Genomic DNA, 23062 nt, shown 5'->3' on the forward strand with positions numbered 1-23062 from the left:
CAAAAATAAAAAAAATTATGATTTAGTAAATTAGATAATGTAAAAATAATAAAATTATAAAATTAATGATTGCTGTTAATAAAATCAGCACACCTTGAACTCTCTGCTATAACTATGCATTATAGTTGGGTATTATCAGATATTTTCTAGATATAATTAATTTTTTTTTTTAATTATAAATCACTGCTGCCAAAGTAACTTTGCAACGCCTTGGATCATGATCACATCTGGGTTCATCTGCCCAGCAGCTGGAGCAGACACTCACCTGCAGAGGGTGTGGAAGAAACAGCAGGGGGAGTTGGAGAGGTGAAGCCATCAGCAAGGGGCTGAGCTCCTGCAGCAGCAGCAGCATCTGGAGCAGCGGAGGAAGGGGCAGGAGGAGCAGGAGGAGTTGGGGCAGGAGCAGAGGTAGCAGGAAGGGGAGAAGTGCCAGCTGAGCCAGCAGGGGCTAAGTGAAGAGAGGAGGAAGAGGTGGAGTTAATAAGGAGATATGTTAGCAAGGATTAGAGAAAGCCTCTGACTATTCAGTGTTAGCTATTTATTAGCTGCATAGCATTTCAGAATGCATGAGATGAGAAAACAATGGAGCTGTTAAAGAAAGGCTCATTCCTGTGTAGATGGTAAATGACGGTCAAGCAAAATCCACTTCTTTCCAGGTCTGAAGGGAACACAACCCAAACTTTTCAGTGAAAGCCATTACTTTTGAAAGATGTTGTCGCACTGTGTTATTTATGCTCCAGTCTCTAGCATGGCCATCTTTAAGTTTTGTATGAATTAGAAAATACAAAGAGGAAACCAAAAAATTTCCAGCTCTTTGTTTCAGAAGCATCAGCTATTTTGCTGCAAGCCAACTACAGGCTCTTCTTCACTGAAAAGGTTGAGCAAAGGAAAAAAGTCCTAATAACTCTTCCTACTTCTGGAAAGTCTGGAGCCATTACATTGAGCAAGTATCTCTTTGTGACAACTCAGGCTTGCATTGATGTACTCAAGATTTACTCTGTGCCTGCCTCTCATTGAATTTAATTTTCTAAAAACATGCTTCTATGTATCTGCATAAACAGCCAATGAAAAAACATCTGTTTACTTAAAAGGACAAGGGAGAAGTGTCCCTCTGCCCACTGATAAAAGGTGCTATGTCCTACCTTGTCACATGCAGACAGCCAGGCAAAAAATTCTGATAAACAAATTAATACATAAAAGGAACATTACAGCACATCAGACATTCAGAGAAGATACTACTTGATTCAAACTCATATTATCAATAGCAATGAACTCTGGGCTTCACTTGGAGTTTAGGAAACTGCAAATGCTCAAGGTTAACACTGAGGCAGAAAGAGGAACAGCAAGTTTCCATTTACCTGGATAGACACTAGGAGGAGATGGTGTGGGAACAGCAATGGGAACACCTACACTTCCACTTCCACTGTTCTCTCGACTGCTGCTCCGACTACTTGGGTGGCTTCCTCCACTGCTCCCACTGCTGCTGTAAGAAACCAAAGTAACCAGGGTATGAATATGCTGCTGTTCATGCTGAAACATAAAATCTCTCATAGAGCATCTTACGAAATCAAAGAAGTAACAAGGAACAAGAGAAAAGAAACAGGGATGATGCAAACCTATACAAAGCTGGGTTTTCCTGAAACTAACCACTTTGACTACAACACAGGAGGTTTTTCAGTAAGTAAGTTTTTTCAGTAAGTAAGTAAGTTTTTCAGTAAGTAAGTAAGTTTTTCAGTAAGTAAGTAAGTTTTTCAGTAAGTTTAGTGAGCTTGCCCAAAAATGAAACACTTCCAGAACCTTGTTCAAAGCATGTCATTCCAGGGTTGTTAAGCCCCTACAGAGGAAATACAGAGCTTTTTCCTATAACTTTAAAAAGTATAGAGTGCTTAGACCGCAATTTGTATGCTTTCAATTGAGACTACTGAAGTCTAGAAGTTGTAAAACAGTAGTACTTAAGATTTCTCATCTTTTAAGTCCACTTGTCTAGCCATCCTCAAGTACTCATTATTTTTAAAAAGTAAAGATTTCAAGGGAAGTATTTAGATGTATCACATCATGAAATTTATTAACCTAGAGAAAAAGGTAGTCTTCTGCAGAGCCTTTGGTAATGCAGTTTAGCTTTACTCTGTTTGAAGTTATCAATATCCCCAAAATACTATGCTACAATATCAGCTACTCAATCAATAAACATCAAAGACTGTTCAAAAATGTCAAGTATAAGCATCTATGCAGCCCTTCAATATGTAGAAGGCAAGTTGTGTACAAAGCCTTCCCCCGGTGTGGTAATCATTTAGTAAAACAGTATCACGATCCACCTCCTTCAAAGACTTCACAGTCTTAGCAATTCATTAACTACTCCAAGTGATAGCACTAAAACCAAAGTGAATAGGGGATTAAGTGAATAATCTTAACATGATTCACTATTCTGGTTTTATTAGTGCTCATTCTCATCACTTCAACGACATTCCCAGTCCATACAATGAATAAGGGAGCTTCAGGGTACAGGGAGGTGCTGCTGGATTTGGTATTTAGCACAGCATTTTCTGGCCCTGCGCCCACAGGCCAGGCCGGTACCTGTAGGTGCGGTTGCGCTGGTTGACCGAGGCCGTTCTGACCGGGCTCTGCTGGGCCGGGGCCATGGTGCGCGTCGGGCTGGGCACGTAATCGTTGGGAACCACCGGGGGCCGCACCGGCTCCAGCGTGCGGTACGGGGAGTGCCGCCTGCACCGCACAAGCACATGCCACAAGCAAGTCAGGATAACGCAGACAAAACCAGAGATTCTTCACTCACTAAAAGACAGCTACATACTAATCAGTAATGTGAGCTTAAAAAATGAAAAAAGTTTTTTCTATAACTTTGCAGTACTTATTTTGTAGGATGAGGGAAAAAACAATTAAGGATGGTCTTCACGTACTTCAGTCTTCCTATCAATAAACTCTGCGTTGCACGTCCCGTTCTTGTTTTAAAGGTAAGCCATTATCTTGCATTAAAATAAAGCACCATGGTGTGTATGTATATACATAATCACATACCAGCATTCATCCCACTTGTAACACATTCTCCTAAGGTCAAAGTCAGATTCATAAACTTAGCAGGAAAGTACTTTTATCAAATACAGCACAAATAATTAATGAACAGTGCCACATACTCATTTTTCAGTCGTTTAGCACCACCTGTGAAAGCCACAGCTAATGACATTTTACTCTAAAGCTTGTAACTGTAAGTGTTCTGCATTGAGAAAAAGGTTGCTGTTGGGAAAGGCTGGTGAAACCCACTGTCTTCTGGCAGAAGCACACTAACATACAAGACATGATCAGTGTAAGAGGATGCAGATGTAACACCTCTTGACCTTTGTGAATAGTTAAAATGAAACCATAACACTCCTCCCAGTACAGAAAAAGAAAGAATCTTCCCTCTTTTCCCTTCTGTTCACCCACTCAGTAACTGCACTTACCCAATAGTTCCTTTTCCTGACATCGGTGGACTTGGTGGCTTCTGGGTGGGTGGTGTTGTGCGAGGCAGCCCACCCATCTTCATATTCTGGGTGCTGACCTGCATGAAAGAACGGGGAGAAAAACGGCCTTCACTGAGCTCAGGGTCGAGGGGGAGACACTGAGATGCCTTTAGCAATTAACTCTAAGTAGGGGAAGGTTTAAACAAAAAAAATTGACAGGCCATGCGTTTTATATGCAATTTCCACTCTGCTAGAAGTCAAGAGTTGCGCTCAAAGGACTCTTTGTGACATAGAGATTTTAGAAATTGTACAAAAAAGTGAATTTGCCTTCAGACTATCACATAAACATTAAATCTCTGACAATACAGACACTGAACCTATCTTGGCTGAACCTCCCGGTCATCTTTTGAGATAAAGGCAGTTATTTCACATGGCACTACTGAACAGTAAATTTGCAAAAATATTTTTGAATACTGTTTAAAAATACTAAGGCTTATCTAATAGGCCACAATCTAATGTGATTTATACAGATATGGAGAAGTAATATATAAATATGATCCATTAATGTTTTAATGTTTTCACAGCATATAAAAAACTTCTAAAGGTAATTACTTTAAATATTAGTTACATACATGTAAACATAGAGAGAAAGCTATTTTGAGAAAAATACAAAGGTTTATTTTTTCCCCCCATCAAATCTGTAGCAATTTCTTCTCTAAGAGTTTATAAATAAATGGACAGGGAGAAAAATACTTAGCAGTGATGTGATATAACTGCAGTTGTCCACTTCCCCTCTGTCAGGTTAAAATACTAATGAAGTAAATTTGCATAAAATAATTTACTCTAACTTCTTTCAAAAACTCATTTGCATTCCTGCCTGACTGATCAATCTAGGAATCGTAAACAATTGTTACCAATGTGCATTTTGCTTCTCTGCAGTCTGCCAGCCAAGCAAAACTCCCTCAATGCACGCATCCTTACAGGAATCATTACACGGTCTGCTTACAAAACAGCTCGGATTCACGAACGCCTGAGCTACTGCTTAGGCACAGAGATATTCAGCAAACCTGAACAAGTGTGCTTACATCCCTCTCTCTATTCTTCCTGTCATGCTCTATTTCACAGTGTTTCTTCTTTCCAAAACCTAAGTCTTGGCTACTGCCCCCACCTCCCACAGAAAAAATGAAACAGTGATCAAGGCACTCAAAAGTATTTGCAAACATCATTGAAGGCAAATTACTCCTTCAAAATTTGACTGTAACAACTCACTTAAAACCTTGGCAATGTTTAGATTTGTGAATTGATAAATATTGACAACAGTACAAAGAGTAATACATTCAGTATTCTAATCCACTGAAACTTGATTCTCTGGCTCTAAATAATTGCAGTGCTATCTACATTTTCAGTCTGCAGGGAGGAAAAGAAAACCCAAGCATTGGAAGGGGTATTTTGTCAGATTCAACAACAGGAGTTTGGATTTAGTTGTGCAAGAGTACTCTGGAATGTCAATTTAAGACAAAATTATTTTGCACAGCATTATAAAGTTCCTTTAAGCCAACTCTAAGCAACAAGAAATCTAAAGTTAATTCAAGTGAGGGATGAGGTAAGCACTGAACTACAACTACTTGAAGGGAAAAGGGAAAGTGTAAAATGAAAATACATTTTATTCTATACACGGAACATTTAAGAAATAGCAAAATCTGAATTTTTTTTTAAAGTTGCCAGCACCTCCTGTATTTCCTCTTTCATTAAACATGCCTGTTTCACCCACCTTTCCTACTTGAGTTTTCAAAAAAAAACCCCATAAACATACAAAATCCACCTTAATTAAATGCTCACTGAATTGTCACTTGCTGTATTTCAAACAGCCCACTCAGCCTCTGCTTTTTGAATGCCTTTAGATGACAGACCAATCTGCATGCCCCTGAATAGTCCATTTAATTAGGGTTTTAATTGGCTACACTATTGGTTCTGACGAGACGATGTAACCACTGGCTACCACTTTACAGTTAATATAAAATTCCATATATTTAATACAAATAATCTTATTATTTTACACACAATGTCTGCAAGAACAAAAATTAACTTCTAGGCATCCCCAGGGCTACGGCTACATGAAAAGAAAGGATGGCTGAGGTGGAGGATGCTGGAACATCACACTGGGTACAGCCAGAAGTGGAGGTAACCCTTGCCTCACTAACACAGAACTCCAGAGACTGCTAGATACTTTCACTAACACTGCAATATAACCCATCCTTGACAAAGGATGGGAAGAAAGCTTTAGAGAATGTGGCCAAACAAAAAATGATCCCTTTTTAGCCCAGGAACTCAGCAAAAAGAAACCATCCTTTAAAAGACTAACCTGAAAGATGGGGAAATTCACGGGCAGTAGGTTTAGTTTCAGGGTCCTGGAAATTACTTTTCAACATTGAAATTGAAATGTTCAAAGAGCAAGTAATTAAAATTTACAGGGTTGTCTTCAAATCTGACAGGACTGATGGCTTTAGGATCAGCTACTCTAAGTTAAACAATCCTGTGCAAGTAACTTCCCCTTTGACTTACTGCCAAATCATCACACAAGAGAAATTAAAAATATACAATTATTTCAATAGTTCTAATCAAAACGGGCAGATCCTTGGAAATAAAAGCATGCAAGATACAAAAAAAAAAATCTAAAATGGCACAAAGTTGCAACTACAGCTGAGATACAAACACTATAATATATCCAGCTGTCTCCTTCAATGATAATTTCTACTGGAGGGCAGGGTGGGCAAGGGAGGCCATTATTGCTCCCTCTCTTCCAAACTTTACTCTATTGCCTTTTCTGTTTTGCACATATGGTTGTAAATACAGTTTCCATACACAAATCCTCACATCCCTCTTCCAAACACCTAAAATCTGAAGCAACCACCAGAACTTGAGGTCACATTTGCATTTGCTGTCAAGTTAAAAAAAATCCTTTTTCTGAAGTAAGCTGGTATTTGCCAGAAGTTGCATTGTTTCAGACGTCATTTCCTCTGGTTCTGCACAGCTGGAACTACCCAGATGCAGCTGATTTCATGAGAGGGTGAAAGCAGAGGAATGCATCTGTCTGATGATGGTTTGTTTGACTGCAGGACCCCACAGGTCTGGGGCTGATTTCCAGTTTAAATCTTGCAAATCATTTTAAGAAAATGCATGGCAAAAGAGAGCCTGCAACCAGAAAAACAAAGGAGTATCTGTCTCTGCCTTTGCTCACAACTGCACAGTTAACCAGCCAACCACTGTGTTTAGAACAGGAAAAAAAATAACAGAGGCAGTAATGATTTGGGCATAAAGCTCAGGAAAAAACCACAGCTGACTGATGTAAAAGCAGGAAGACAACCCCATGACCAGACAAGTAGGGCACAGGGTCTGTTCAGAATGCATGCAGGGATTTTTCAAATAATTTTTTTTTCCTCTTTCACAGAAGAAAAAAAAGTAAAAAATATTACCAACAGAAGTTGTGGAACACCACATAATTCTAGCAAGATCTTGGTTACTTTTTTTTTTTACTGGATACCTTGCAGAAGTTTTTTATAGATGAATTAGCAAGAACATGCACTACAGAAAAATATTTTCTACCGAAGCTGTAACTTTGTCAGTACTGGAGTTGGAATTGGAAGTTTTGCCAAGGAAGAAACTACAGAAACTACTTAAAAAGCAGATCCTTGGTAAGTAACACATCCTGGAAAGTGCTCTGGGATCCTGCCCCACAGTAACAGCTGTAAAATGAACTGTAAAGAAATGGATCCCAATGGACCCTTCTATTCCAAAATGGTACAATAGTTATTTCATCCAGTATTTTCTATTACTGAGCTACAGTTCTAGAAAGGTACCATCTGATGACTTCAAGACACAAGACGGCACTCACTAGAGCACTCAGAAAAACTATCCTTTTAAGTCTAATTTTTTTAATAATTAAGACTTATTTGGCCAGTTTCTGGTTTTGGCAACAAGTTTTTCATAGATTACCGTGATTAAAACACCATCTTATGGTCCTACATATAACCAAGTTTCCTTCATAGTTACATTTTTATCAGCATTTAACATACTGAGTTTCTTTAGCACTCCACTGTATAAGGAATTTGTACAGAAAAACTGGTTAAAACTGACAAATCCTGCTGTCCATTCAATTTAATTCTTGGGAATGTTTTCACGAGCAAAAAAAAAATACACTGAACAGGAAGTGCAGAAATACGTAGTTGGTCAGACATGAGAGCTGGTCAAGAGACTGCAGAAAGTATTTGCACCAATGCCCTGTATTTATACAGATGTGAGGCACTTACCTGCAAGAAAGCAAGGTGGGCTTTTTGAGGGGTTGGGCTATTTTCAGTTGGTTGGTTGTTTTTTTCCCCCCCAAAAATCCTGAACACCAGATACTCAACAATCAAACCTCAGGAGGAGCTACTTTCTAAAGCTGGATGCAGCCAGAATTTTTTAAGTGGTGCTTTACATTTATACTGTATTTTCTAGAACTTTCAGGATGTCAAAAGAATAATTTTTTTTGTCCAAAACCTAGTAAGAAAAAGTGTCCCACCAGTGATGTTTCACGGATTAGATTCAGAAACTTCAGGCAGTTCCTTGACCTTCTTGAGCAATTTTATACCAAATTACAGGAAAAAAAACCCACAAGGATGAATGAAAACTACCTTCCCATACCTTGCTTCATCTTGTTAACACTAGAGAGACGATGAATAGATTTTTGGCCCATCATCTGCTATCTCAAAGTCAATTCCTTTTCAGGCTGTACTCAGTCACTCAAATACTTACTGTGCGTGTCTAATCAAACCATTTGCTTGTCAGTTCATTAACCAGTTTACACAGTAGTGAAATGTATAAATTTCAGCCCTGTTTTGGCTAATGACCACAAGTAGAAGCTTCAGTAAATGAGCTTACTTGTTTTTACCACATCCATCTATGTAGAGTAATTGAAGAACCAAGTCTGGTGAATACAAAAAGGCTTAAACAATGTAATTTTCAACTGATTTTCCTCTGACTTGTAACTGGAATTTTCTTCAAAATCTGTTTACAATTTCTCAGACAAATCCAGTGCTACAGTCAGTCAGTTTAATATTATAGCTGCTAGGTAATGCTAAGGTTTTTTTGCAATCATGAAAAAGAAATGCAGGCTAAACACTTCATATCCAATCACTTCTACGTGAAGTAAAATAACCATTCACACAGTACTGGGGCTACTAACTGCTTTTTAGTCTTCTTTCAGCCTGATGCACAGTGACTGTAGTGAGAGAAAGAATAACTCAGGTCTACTGAGAGATGCTGCGCTGCTTTTTGCCTTTTTTGTTTTCTCTCTTAAACTCCCATGTTTTGGCAATGAGAAGTTGACTGACATGTTTGATTCCTCAGATCAAATTTCTAATTGGGTTCACTCTAGTAAATAAAGAAATGGTGTTATAACAAAAAATGTTATTTTCATTCCAAACCTATGAACAGAAAAAATATTTTCTCTGAAAAGCTGAAGAGACTCTTATTGCCACTGCAGATAATGCACAGATATGTCAGTTCATATATAATCTACAATTATACAATTTCAAAACTTTTCTTAGGATAGTCATGACTTGTTTATAAACTGCAACTACAGAGAACAACAAAGAAAATTGAGTTTGCAAATTCGTTTTTTAAGAACACTGAGAAAACCATCATCCAATATTAAGTGTGTCCAGAATAAGACATATTCAGCACCAAAAGTATCCATTTTCTGTAAACAGACAGTAAAAAAACAGGGAGGAAACATATTTTGCCATTCTCAAATTAAAAGCACATAAACACTAAGTGAGTTGAAATACTGTACACCTCACCACCTTTGCAAAAATAAATTTCAAATGACGTGAGAATTCCCTCATAAATTAAAAATTTTCCATTATTATATCAGATATGCTACAGACACTTAAATACCTGACTAAAAGTACCACCTGTCCAATTTCATAGGGACATCAAGGAGGTATCTACAGAAATACTTGGTTTTACAAGCCATCTCAGGAATTTGCAGGATTTCTTTTAGCTTTTTCCAGTCATAGAAAATACTTTAAAATATTCCATGACAACTTGGAACTTCCTTTAATCAATATACTCATTCTACATATTAGCATTCTATGTTCTAAAATACAATTCCCTCATTAAAACTGTGGCACCTGCTACTAAAAAACTTCCATTCCCTCTTTCCCCAAACCAGCTGCACTTCAGGAGGAAGAGGATATCATAATACTCAATAAAGGCTATAACCTATCTATTAATTAATGTACTATGAACTCCACCATAATACCATGTAACTTAATTTAACTGCTTGTCTAGTTGATTTGATGCTTTTTATTGCTGCTTCTGCAGCCACTAAGACTGCTAACATTTAAAGAATTTGGCATATTTCAGCCTGAGTTCTTGTTGCACTATTCATTTAATATTCAACTAAATAAATCACTTATCTTGTTGTTTAACAGTTATTAAGTATTTTACACAATTATCAAATTTCTGGAAGTTTCCATAGATGAGTGCCTCTGAGTATTTAAGCAGTGCTATCAGTTCCTGAAAAAATTAAGAATACTGCAACTTTAAAAAATAATATACAGATTTGAATTTGTTACACACCTTTGGAGCCCATTATCTGAGCAATCTCACACTGAAACATTAATCCAAATCAAACTGTAACTTACACCGTATATAGGATAAAAAGAATATTACACAGGGGGAGGCTCATATTCAGCTGCTATCTAGTCCGTGTATATTTTTGTCTACACAAGGCTAGCACAACATCCCTCCCTCATAAATGATCTGTTAGATATGCTGAGGGCAGCTAGTATTTTACCACAAAGCTTTTAAAATTAACTGTGTTAGCTTCCTTTCATATACACATCAATTTATATCACAAAATGCTTATCCACAATGAAGTACTCAACAGAAGTTCTGCAACACAGAAGGGAGAGCGGGTGTTGTTTTAAACAATAGTAGCATTGATGTCAATCATCTCCCCGTGTGTAATAATCTCAGAAGAAGAATGGAAATCCAGCCCTGGGGTTTCTTACCTTAAATCTAAGCAACCACTTAATGCATAAATGGAGCAAATAAAAGAGGTAAGGAAAAAAAGCATTGAAAGGTTAGTTGGAACTTCAGGATATGAAGAGAAAGGAAAAAGAAAGAAAAAAGTTAAGCATTCGGCATTAACAAAATAATGTATCAGTAGATCATAGAAAGAGTGGTTAAAGCAGAATGTCATGAACAAAAGATCTTCAAGCTGAAACTTTTAATATACATTGACCACAAAGCCTTTAAATTATTACTTCAACATTCAAATGTTTGTACACTGTTTACTCAAGTTTTTACAGTGCTAACAAAAAGGCAGCTTCTTTCAAAATGTATCATGAGACCTAGATGGATTAACTTCAGAGATTAATTTATTTGAGCTGTCAAAGACTATCCTTATCAATGAGCCTGAGCTCATTGTTTACATGCATTAGCATGTTTACAAGTAGCTGAAATGGAAGCTTCTAACATATTAAGCTAATAAACGTTCTTTTCTAGAGAATGCTGTTGGTTAACTTGATGCCATGAGATACCTCTTGAACAAAGATCAAGAGCAAATCATTACATCTTGTAAGACGTACAGCACACTCTGTGGATACTGCACCACAGATCCACATTTTCTGAAGTATAAATTAAGACATTAACCAACAGCAAAATCTTACTTTAAAGCCTAGGTGCTAGCTTTTTGTCACTAAGTCCTGCATCTTACTGGAACAATATCATACATCATCTTTCTCCATAATAATTTCTTTTAAAATTACTTGTCTTTCCATTTGAATGATCTGTTTTCAGTTCAATTTATCTGAACATAACGTTAAATTTACTACGCTTTCTGCAACACTGGATGTTAAATATTCATGTAAATATTTAAATATTCAAATAAATATTTATTTAAACATTCTGATAAATAGTAGAGCATCCAGAGTGACTGATTTGTTTCATCCATTTAGGAGAGACCGTGCTCTATTAAAAACAAGCATAATCTGACTTACTAGAAAATCTCCTGTCTTTGAGTTTAAAGTTCTGTGGATCGATTAACCAATATGGCCTCTGCCTCATGCAGCGACACTGGAAAACCAAGTCCCCCTGTACTGGCCAGACTGGTCAGTTACACTGGAAGATCCATCAGCAGAGACCTCAGCAGGACTGCCTGGTAACTACAATGCCTTAATACACACCTCTCTGAAGGGACCACTTGTTTTTTTTCCCCATTCCCTTGATTAAAGAACTCTTTGGTGGGAACAATAGGTTGGAAGACTTTGTAACTTGGGAAACATTTGAAAAAAAATTGAAAGCAAGTCTCTGTCACACAAAAGGTTCTTTAGATTTTTGCAGCATTGTAGCTTCAGGGAGGGAAGATGAGAAGGGACTGCTGGGATGATAGAGAGGCACTTGAATTCTCTCACATCTTTTAAGAAACCATAGTATAGAGCAACCCTTCCTGAACATCGTCTCCATGATGCTTCAAATTTCTGAATGGAAGGAGTAAGATGCTCAAGGGTCTATACTACTACTCTCAGCATGGCATACTGAATTTCTTGGCCAAGGATCCTCCCTTTTATTCCTGTATTATTCTGTCCAGCTTGCCATCTTTCTCAGGGGTTACAATGAATGTCTGCTGCATCAAGCATTCTGCCTGTCCTGAAAATACATAATTCTGGGTCCAAGTACTGGAGCAGAAGCCCTTGAGCAGAAAAAGGACAACAAACACAAACTGAGGAACCCTGATGCTAACTGGAATTTTAATGCTGTTTATGCAACAACTCCTTCCGAATGCTCACTTGAAGGGAAAAGTATCCCAGCTCAAACAATAAAGAGCTATATATAGGCTAATTTAAAGCTTCCACATATTTTTATTTTTTTCTCTCTGTTCTACAGCCAGAGATCTAATAAACTAATCTGTAATAACTCATGCAGAACAAAAACAACAGGTTCATAAGCACCACTGGCCACTTTTTCCCCATCAACAAGAGAGCTGCTCTTTCTTCTGTCCTAAGCACACCATTAACCTGACTGGAACACATTTACAATCTTCAGGATAGCATGACCTCAAGTTCTCTGATGGTTGTTTCACAAGTGCACAATACTTCTTCATTTTCTAGATAAACCTAGTGCATTGTAAATAAAATTTAAGTCTATCACAAGCATAACAAATGGATGTAAACACACACTCGAGTCATCATCCATTCGATGAACTATGTTCTTTCAAAAGAATGTAATTCATTGCATCTTAGTATGACTCTGCTACATTGAGGTAAGTGGGATACCAATTATAATGATTTAGAGCCAGTGCTAAATAAGACTAAGCTGCAGAGCAATTAAAAACTATTGTTTAATGAGTTCTAAAATTATCTCCCTAAACCAAAAAGTGATTATTAAAATATTAGGAACAGCAATCCTACAGGTTAATATGCTCCATCCACATCCAGAAGGACATCTGCTGACCTGCATAAATTCAAAATTGGCAGCAGATTTTAACACAAGACTGGTAATAATTTCCTGGTCAAAACTGTAGTTATTAAAGTTGGGTATGCTTTTTTGCTAGGCCTTTTTAAAATCTGTTCAGAGGTTGATTCTTTGGGTAAGAAATGGGGGGAAGGAGACTTTCTGTTAACAAACAGGATGTTGAAAAGACCTTAAGTAAAACTGCTTGGGAAAGGTAATTAAACTGTTCAGAATTTGAATTTTAAAAGTTAGGTTAAACAACCTACTGCCATTTAAATGGCCGTCCAAGCAGACAAATCAAATAGGACAACAGAGATAACCTAACCCAGTTAGAAGACAAGCAAAAGAAATTCTGGTGTACTTTGACTGGAAGAAGCATTCTTACCTTACTGCTACTCAACAGCTTTATAGATTTGTTAGTTTGTCTTGTAAAAATGACAAAAACTTTGTGTTGTTTACCTTCCATTTCCTGGAATTTTAATACTGTCAGTGTTCTCATTTCCATACTTGTTTTCCTGGCAGCACAAGTTAACAATGAGCTCACACCTGCTAAGACTGTGCCTACAGTCAGGACGTGCTTTTAAAAATGCGTATCTAACACATACTACTGCTGCTGTATACATTGACCTAACAGCCGTAAGTTGTGTCCCAGTCGGATCTCTGCTCTGAAAATTCCTTCTTTTTTCCTAAACTTAAAAGGAAAAACCAGCTGGCTTTAAAGTTGGCAGTAATATTCCCATCCTGAAACCTCATATAGCACAAAAGTTGTAGAGAGCTCACTTTAACAAAGCACATCACTGAGTTTGTGTGTAACTGACCCTGGCAGAAGGAAGAAAAGGGAGCCCATAATACTTCTCATGCAAACCCTTCCTTGGCGTGAGCTTCAAAGTAAACCAGTGGCAATTACAGCTGGATCACACTTTGTGGTGCTAATTCAGGCAAAAAAGTGATGGTCATTAGCCCTTCAGTCCCCATGTATATCCCTGGCAACTGATCCAAACAATAGTAGCAGCATCACACAAGTTATATTCAGAAGCATTTTAAAAGGTGAGACTCGCAGTCCCAATCAGAAATAAGATTCAGTGAGTTTGCAACATTTAGAAACACTGGGGCAAGAGAAGGGGAAGGGACAACTGGAAATAAGACAGGACTCCTCTCATGTTTATAGACACATTGTCCAGGCAAGGAGAAACTGGTATATTACCATGAAAAGAATCAGGTTATTTTGAAAATATACAAAGACAATGAATTTGCAGTTTGGCTGTTTTAACAGTATCACCTACCTTCACTCCATGTCCAATATCATCTAGAATTGTATAATCAATAGGTTTCCTGATGTAGCGAACTGGTCGCTCCAAGTTAGCTGGTGCAATGATTTTGTGAGTTCTTGAGGTGTTTTTGTTTGTAGTCAAGATACCAATTTCTCTTCTAGCAACTTTCTCTTTGTGAATGTCCACCGTCTACAAAAGACGCAGTGTATTTACTAACAGTGGTATGCATTGGAATACAGAGTCAGTATTTAAAAAGAAATTAAATCAGTTCTAATGTTTTGAAGATCTCTACACTGTACTAAACACATCACTACATATACTTGATTACATCATCTTTCTTCAATTTACTGCTGAATTTGCCACCTCTAAAGCCACGCTAATAGCTGGGAGTTCTTTGGGTTTTCTGTTACCCTCATTCTTTCAGTTTCACAAATTTCCTTCTCCTTTCCATTCTTAGTACTTCACAGCAGTTTACACACACTGTTTTATTAGATTCCTTCACTTATCCTTTTTTATTTTACAACTGCTCTCTAAGCTTGTCTTTGACATAGGCTCCAACTAGATGAAGTGTAAGGATGCCCTCCCAAACCTTAATTTTAAGACCTGATAAGCAAAACATAAGCAGGTTTTCTTACACTGTAAACGTTTGCTAAACTAGGACTGGTAATCGTATGATAGAATAAAATTTCACTCAGACAAATCAGGAAAGTATTTTGGTCATTACAACTCACTCATCACAAAGCAATTATTAGATTTTAGAAGGTGTTCCATACTAATTTATCCACAATAAAGCCAGAGGTTAAGCCCACTGCCTCCCCTTTGGATGCCTAGGGCCAACACTGGAAATCCCTCCCTTTATACGTTAAAATCAGTACCACAGAAAAATCCTTGGTGTAAGACAAAGTCCTGCTGAAAATTCACTGCCTAAAAACATGTACATGAATCTTGTTAGGTAACAAGAGTAAGAAAATGCTACCAAAAAGTCTACTTATCTCTTCCAGGAAAATATCATCTCTTAAATCATGGGGCATGGAGTTCCTTGCCTTATTTAAAACAAAAATAATTGGTTGTTCACAAAACAGCTTTCCTTAAAGGAAATTCGCTAAACTGTGAACAAACAGTTTTAGCTACAGGATAAAAAACAAAAGTAAGAAAACAGCCAGATTTCTAAACACTCACAGATTGCTTGTTACCACTCCAGTGATCATGAATGACACCAGAAACACTTTTCACAGTTTTGAACCTTTGAATTCTTTGTAGTAACTGGGGAACAGGTACAAATGAGAACTCATTTTCATAACAAACATTTTTGTCCATTTTATTTTTCTGTGGGCAGGCACTGAGGCAGTGGGGTTGGTTACACTGTTTTACCCTTCTGTTTGTGCTACTGATAGCAAAACAAGTTAATGGAACCTGTGCTGTCTTGAACAATCATCACAACCTTTAAAATGGCAAAAAAAAAAATTTTTAGAAACCCCAACCAATCCCCAAACTACTTCCAAGAAGTTGTCTGTTTGCATTATTTCCAGAGCAGGATTTCCACCGATACCTGGGGCGTTATATGTGAGCTTACAATACTATTCCCAAGATTGCCTGGTATTTTCCAGCAACATATTTTCAAGACTTTGCAACTTCGCTAAAATTAAGTGCTGACTTCAGCTTTGCCATGTACCTTTCTGCCACCTGTGGTTCCACCTGCCTAGAACTGTAAGGTTTCCACTAAAGGTGCATAGCTATTTCTTAAAATAAAGCTACAGAAAAATAGATTTTTCAAGGTCAAAATGTATTGGCAAACCTCCCTTTGAAAAGGTCCAGTTTGTTGAGCAATGATTTGAAATTTAATAGAGGTAGTTAAACTATCTGGGACACCCCCACAAAAACCCACCCAGATTTGGCTGACAGGTAAACTCCGCAGAAATTCACACTTCACACAAGTGTAACAAAAACACATATATTTCTGCAACTACTTAACAACTAAACCACCTTCCAATCAATTTGCCAAAGTCCTTTCTGAAGCTCCCTGAGATGACCAGGACTATACACCAACCCCCAATACAATAGAGCAGAGCAGATCAGATCTTCACAGCTCTTACAGTACTGTATTTATGGTACAAGCACAAGTGCAAACAGAGCACACCAACATTTTCCAGGCCAGAGTACCTAAAGTACACCATTCTGTATCAGGGTAAGATACAGGATTTTATCTTCCATCTCAGGCTTTTGTCCCTTCTCTGTGCCAGACCTTTTGCTTCTGCATCATAGGGAGTAGGAGGACACGTTCTGGAGAAGATGGCCTACAGACTCCTCACCTCACCTGCTGAGGACTCAGAGGATACATGCTGTCTTAAGAAGCTGAAGACACGTGATGGCAACAGCTTGGGAGGACAGTCTCATGTCTGATACCACTGATGAATTTGATACCACTGCAGATTTTATCTGTGGTCTAGACATGTCACTGGAGAACTGCAGAGACACGACTCTGACTCTAGTATGTTCTTTGTCTCACAGGACCCCGATTCCATTTGCTAGAATGTTGAAAACTTCAGCTGCAACAGCAGCTGCACTTCAGCTATACTGGAATGTCAGAATCTTATGGGTCTGAATCTCGTCATTCAAAACCAGTTTCATGCCTTGGATACTGCACTCAGAGCCTTAATTTCAATCCACAAATCAAAAAGAAAGTTATTAAATGCAGGGTTGCCAAGATGATTTCTCACTTTCTATTTCAAGTGCTAGAACTCTGCAACTTTGAATATGTTCCTTCGGTACGTTCTTATGCAATTATCTGCTAATACAATGCGAGTACAGATATTTAATGCTCATGTTACTGTAGCGATGGTATCCTGGCACTGTGCAAAGCTGTTTCCGTGAATGAAAAGAGTGGGTTTTCAATAGGAGCCATGAGTACAACCAGTTTCCTTAAGGACTACGGTGATCATGAGGTATGACCACAGTAACAAACAATGAAGTGCATAAAACCTAATTAAAACCTGAAGCTCATCTGGTGGGATTTCTCTTGCATTATGATTCAGAACATCTCTTTTAACTTGCATAGCTATGGAATGACTAAGAGCATAAAAACTGCACCTAATTCTGGTCCATACACCTAAAAAGGTATTGAAAAGCATTTTGCTGGCAGTTTTCCAAGCATTTCATTTTCTTGTTTAGTAGACTAGGGAAGTTGTGAGATCCTAATACACCTACAGAACAGCAGAAAGGAACACTGTAGTATTCCATTAGTAGAGGAACTAACAAAGATTAACCTGCTACTGAAGAAAATGAAAACATTTATCCTCAACATACAGATAATTACTACCTCCAGTACTAACATAAATGCCTTATCAAGGCAGGAGAATGCTACCGAAATGTTTATTAAGCAGTTTAGACTAAAGTTCTAATGAGAAGATTTTGGGGTTAGAGCTGGACTAACAAAATACCTGGCTTGAAAAGTCTGTTAGGAAAAGCAGATGGGATACACTGTGCCCTTCTGTAACTTCAAACCCTGTTTTCTAACAAGAAATTTTGGACTCTTGACAGCATTATTATGCTTTTAAAAATTTTTTTCACATAGGTCCATTAGCTTTGCCAAAAGCTTTTAAATGACAGTTTGTTAGAAGTTAGGCTCATTACTGTCCTCTTTCCATATGCTTTCCAAGATCCCTGCAATAGCCAAGGGACAGCTTAAGTGGAAAAGTAAGTATGATCCATTGCATTTTTTTCTATTAGGAATTTTCTGGCCATTTTGAAACATCAGGTTTTCATACTGAATTTAACAAAACCAGTCTCAAGTTCTGCAAATATTAAAACAAAAACACATGAAAATTTCTGGGAAAGTTAAAACTACTTACAACTTCACTTAAAAGTCACTGAACTCATGAGTTTTGAGAAATATTCTCTTCTACCAGTAAATAAAATTTCTCAAAGTATTAAGTTAGCATTTAACTAACTTAAGTTAGTTTTGGCTGGGACAGTTAATTTTCTTCACAGTATGGGGCGATATTTCGGATTTGTGCTATAAACAGAGCTGATAACTCCAGGATGTTTTAGTTACTGCTAAGCAGCGATTGCACAGAGTCAAGGCCTTTTCTGCTCCCCATCCCACCCACCACTGGGTAGCCTGGGGTGCACAAGAAGTTGGGAAGGGACACAGCCGGGACAGCTGGCCCCGCTGACCCAAGGGACAACGCTCCCTACGGCCCCATGGTCAGCAACACCCGCCTGGGGGAGCCTGGGTGGGGGCTGCTGCCTGGGGCCTGCCTGGGCACCGCTCAGCTGCTGCTGAGCAATTGTCTGCATTTCCATCATTTCTTCTTGGGTTTTATTTCCCTCTTCATTGTTTTCATTCTCAGTAATTTTTATATTATTACCATCACTATCATTATTAAACTGTACTTATCTCAACCCACAAGTGTTCTCACTTTTACCCTTCTGATTTTCTACCCATAGCCTGGTGGGGGGGGTGAGTGAGCAGCCATGTGGTGCTTAGTTGCCAGCTGGGGTTAAACCACAACAGCATGTTGGAAGTCTGAACTGTAGTCAAATTTCTGGGATAAGAGTCTCCAGAAGCCTTCATTTCTTCCTCTTCTCAAAACATTCTAATTTAAATTTATCAATTAACTGTTGGTCTGTTAGTCTGGGCTTTTAAAATTCAGTTTCAGAAATCTTAGAAGAAAATGTTGCTCAGATATAGTATTGCTGGACTTTTATTTTTTATTAATCTTATTAATTTGATGCAACTCAAACTAATTGCAAATTACCTTGAAAACTGGAGTATTACTTTAAAATTAGTAACTGCATAATTTTGGCACGTTAGAAATGTGACATTGTCTCAATTTATACACTAAAAATGAGATCATAATGCTATGAAAATGCTGAAAAGCTACTTGTTCCATTAACAGGTAAAATGCACTGTGCAACATTAACCTTGCAGTACCATTTTTTAAAGTGTTTTGCTATTCTTGTACCTTGCAAGAATAAGACAACCAGAAAAAGTCACAAACCTTTACTGACTTTTCAGTGGAAAGTCCAAGTGAACTTCCCGGCAGAGCCCCAGCAGCTCACACACTTTGCTACAGCCCAGCTAAGCAGCATCTGCTGCCTGCAGAGAATCCAAGCCTGCAGGCTATTCAACAATGCCTGTTCTCACAGCCAAGATCATGGAAGTCAATTCTGTTAAGGGCAGGATGTAGCAGACCTCCCCACAACACAGTGCCACTGGAGAAAATTCATCACTACCACTCATTTTTGTGACGAGTGCTTGTTTATATAATTAGCAGCAGTTTCAAAAATGACCTTGCTAAGTAAGAGATTCTGTAACTAAACCTGAAAAAACATTTCTCATCATACAAATATTAAAACCTGAAAAATTGCCAGATTAATTTAAGGAATTTGGACGTTAGTAACATTTCACAGTGGCTGCTAACTTGAAGGCTGCAAGATAATCTTTTTAACAAGTATAAATATTTGTACATATGATCTGTATTTAAGATATAAATTCTTAGTCAAATATGAAACACTATCATCTAGTCCTGGACAAGGCTCAAGAAGGCAAGTAAGAATAGATTCATCAGCTTTCAGACCAAACCAAAGTAATTCTAATTTTTAAACCAATAGGATTTAATCACTTGTATAAAAATAGTTTCAATAGTAACAATTTCCTTATTCACGACCTATATATAATTTGAAAAAGCACAAATTATTATCAGCTTCCTTTTCAGCTCTTTGATTAAGTCGGCATTTAGAAGGAAACACAGAAAGGGATGTAAACTGGCGTTCTACCAATGAACAGAGAATCAGAGCATTTTATCTTACAAAGTTAATCACACCTCTCCCAATCTGAGCTGCTTGTACAAAACAAGCACTTTGGGAAAAGTTTTCATACCAAGCACCAAATGATTCTGCTCTCTTCTTTGAAGAATATGTGGAATCCCAAATCAGAATTAAAAGCGGGATTACATCCAGAGACCACAATTTGCATATAGTCTTCTAAACTTAAACACCAAGACCTACTGACCAAAGCATTAATGCAAAAATTAATTTACCATCTGTGGTCAGATGGTAATTACCAACCTCTTTTCTGTTCAATGTTACCAACTTCATTTCAAGTCAGGCTGACTGAAATCCTAATTTGGCAGTGAGGTATTACACCACAAAGCATTTTCAGTACTATTAGAAAAAGTTCACTAAACTTTACACCCAACATAAAGACCAAGGAAGGCTAATTTCAGGAGAAGTATAACCAAATTTCTTGAAAATAAATTAATTATTTACAGAGAAACTGTGTAAATTAATTTTTTTAAGAAAAATAGCCATGGAAATTAAGACAGATAACACAATAATCTACAACACTGGTATTACGGGAGAAAGCCATTTCCGAACACGTTAATTGAACTTAATAAAGTTCCTTGGATCAACACTTCATGTATGTAATACCCAAAATTCATTTACTGTCTGCTCCTCTGATATAACTTCTTCCATGAAGATTTGGGGAGCACCCTACATATGGATGATGCAGGCTCAAAAAACCCAAACAAACCACATAAAAATATACCCCAAAACAAACCAGATTTTCAGTTTTACAGCAATATTTTAAAAAAAAGACCATCACAGCTTTTTTGTAGTTGTTCAAGCTCAACCTATGAAATTTTGCAGATACATCTTCATTAGGTGTTGGGGTACTGCTAATTTAGTGCTCTATTTTAAATAACTAGCTGTATTGTATAAAGGTCAAAGACAATCTAACTTAGCCCTCAATCTGCACAAATGTCACCACCTCAGGAAGAAAAAAATTTTAAATGCTATGTCCCTTTCCACAAAAGCTACTTTACAGAAGGTGTGTGACAAAATGAATTTTCCATGTTCATGAAATGCAAGATATACTGTCTTTTGCACCAGGCTCTCAAACAGCTGAAACGTGTGAGCTGGCACTAGCCTGTGAAGAAGCACATACACACACAGGCATATACACACACACAGAGCATATAGATACAGCACACAGACATAAACAGAGTAATTCACAACATTTTCTGGGGGGAAAAAATTAATCAACTTGTCCATGTAATGATTAACAAGGAGTATTTACCAGAAGAAATCAAACTTCCAGCTTATTTCTGATGCAGATCCATGAGACAACTGAGGCAATCTAATAGCGCAGCACTATCAAAAGAGGAAATCCTCCCCAGCCCCTTCTTCGTACTTGCCCTGAAATTCCTCTGACCCAATCAGAGCCAATTCAGCCCACTAAGCCAGCATAAAATTATTCACTTTTGCTGGTTCAAACCTCTACTAGCTTAATAACCCTTTCAGCATCATCAAGTTAATAGATCAAATCCATCTACTTATTTCCTACTTTACACAGCCCCTACTTTCAAGTGTTTTTCTAAATACCACAACATTCTTTATTTTCATTTATATTATCACAGGGAGATCAAGAAACCCTAGTAGCCAAAATGTATTCGTCAACTAAGACACAAAATATTCATTAAACAGACACAGAAAAACAGAAACTGCTGTATCATTGCTCCTAATTTCTCTTTTAATCCATCAGTGGCTGTTAAATCTACACTTTATCTATCATTCATTCTGAGCCTGTTCTGGCAGTCAGAATTCTCTCATCACTGTGCTGATTGAACCTGGGTTCCTAATTATAGTAGCTTAGTTTATCACTGCTCAGAAAAACTGCAAATAGTGGCAGGAGTTCTGCAGCCATACACAAATTGAAATATTAATTTTGGCTTTTGTTCCTGTCACTGCAAAGTACATTTTATTAAGAAAAGCCAGAAGCAAACTATTTTTGTCATCTATGCTGTTGTCATTAGATGCCAGTATTACAGCAACAGAAAAAGTAAAAAGATGACAAGTACTGTTTCCACCATCCATTTTGTATTTCTTAACATAATATTCTCATTTTACCATTAGCAATTTTTTTGTGCTTTCCACTTATGCAGAATGACCCCCTCTCCAAACAATAAGCTGGCTGAGAATGCATTTAATCTGCTTTGGTACGTAAAACCCTCATACTAACACTGGTATAGAACCACCTGATGAGACCCGATCACAGAAATAATATGAGAAGAAATGTGTCCATGAAAAGCATCCTTTTGTTTTAAATTCTTCTTGTTCACAAGATGTCACTTAAAAAAGAGTTTTACTTCCTATGTAATATCAAAGGCAAAAGAAAAAGTCTCACTTGTGAAATATGGTTGATTGAAGATTCCATGCGTCGAAGCTGGGATGCCTGGATATCCAGCATTTGGAGAACATTGTTGGCCAAAGTGTTGATCAGATAGGCTACACTTGCTAATGACTGGGTTGTGTAGGCTTTGGTTTCTTCCAGGGCTCGCTGCTTATCTGCTGACTGAGAAACAGAAAGGAAAGGTTTATTAGAACAAAGTCTTTCACGAAAAGATTCATGGAATGAACTTTTTGCCTGTCTTTATAGACAAAGAATTATACAAGTCAAACTAATTCTAAATAAAAGTAACTATTTTTCCTCCTTTCCATTCTTTCCACAAAAGATACTACCTTTGTATTTAAGAGTTTCTATACTTTCTAAAAAGAACTAAGCTCCTTTCTTGAAATATACACAGTTTTTCTTGAAAAAAGTCCAACTTCTTATTCAGTATTTCAGCAATTAACTTGAAAAGTACTCTGAGACACCTATTACTTATTTCTCCTAGACTTTATATGATTTACAACTGTTTTAGTTTTTCTAAACTTGGTACTTCATTTATAACTCCTCACAGCCTGCAAGGAGCTGCCAAACACCATATTCCTCATCTCTCCCAATCATTTAGACCTCATTCTTATCACAAATGGTCATTCACAGTGAATGAACTA

The 23062-nt window shown here is 37.5% G+C and overlaps 1 protein-coding gene across 25 annotated transcripts in view; it reads right to left on the reverse strand.

The window, feature by feature from the left end:
• The window catches only part of ABI2 (abl interactor 2), a 66834-nt gene that overhangs the window by 17269 nt on the left and 26503 nt on the right, over positions 1-23062 (reverse strand). For 3 of the 25 annotated variants that reach the window (XM_032114351.1, XM_032114355.1, XM_032114365.1), the window contains exons 2-8: positions 22413-22580; positions 14237-14413; positions 10511-10528; positions 3456-3553; positions 2575-2721; positions 1359-1483; positions 266-448 (exon numbers count right to left, since the gene is read on the reverse strand). In XM_032114351.1, the coding sequence (XP_031970242.1) occupies positions 266-448; positions 1359-1483; positions 2575-2721; positions 3456-3553; positions 10511-10528; positions 14237-14413; positions 22413-22580 (916 nt within the window). The remainder of the gene's footprint in view (positions 1-265; positions 449-1358; positions 1484-2574; positions 2722-3455; positions 3554-10510; positions 10529-14236; positions 14414-22412; positions 22581-23062) is intronic. The other 22 variants (XM_032114356.1, XM_032114353.1, XM_032114366.1 and 19 more) reach the window with 14 other exon arrangements.

Source organism: Corvus moneduloides, chromosome 7 (assembly GCF_009650955.1).
Source record: "Corvus moneduloides isolate bCorMon1 chromosome 7, bCorMon1.pri, whole genome shotgun sequence".
Taxonomy (NCBI): Eukaryota; Metazoa; Chordata; class Aves; order Passeriformes; family Corvidae; genus Corvus; species Corvus moneduloides.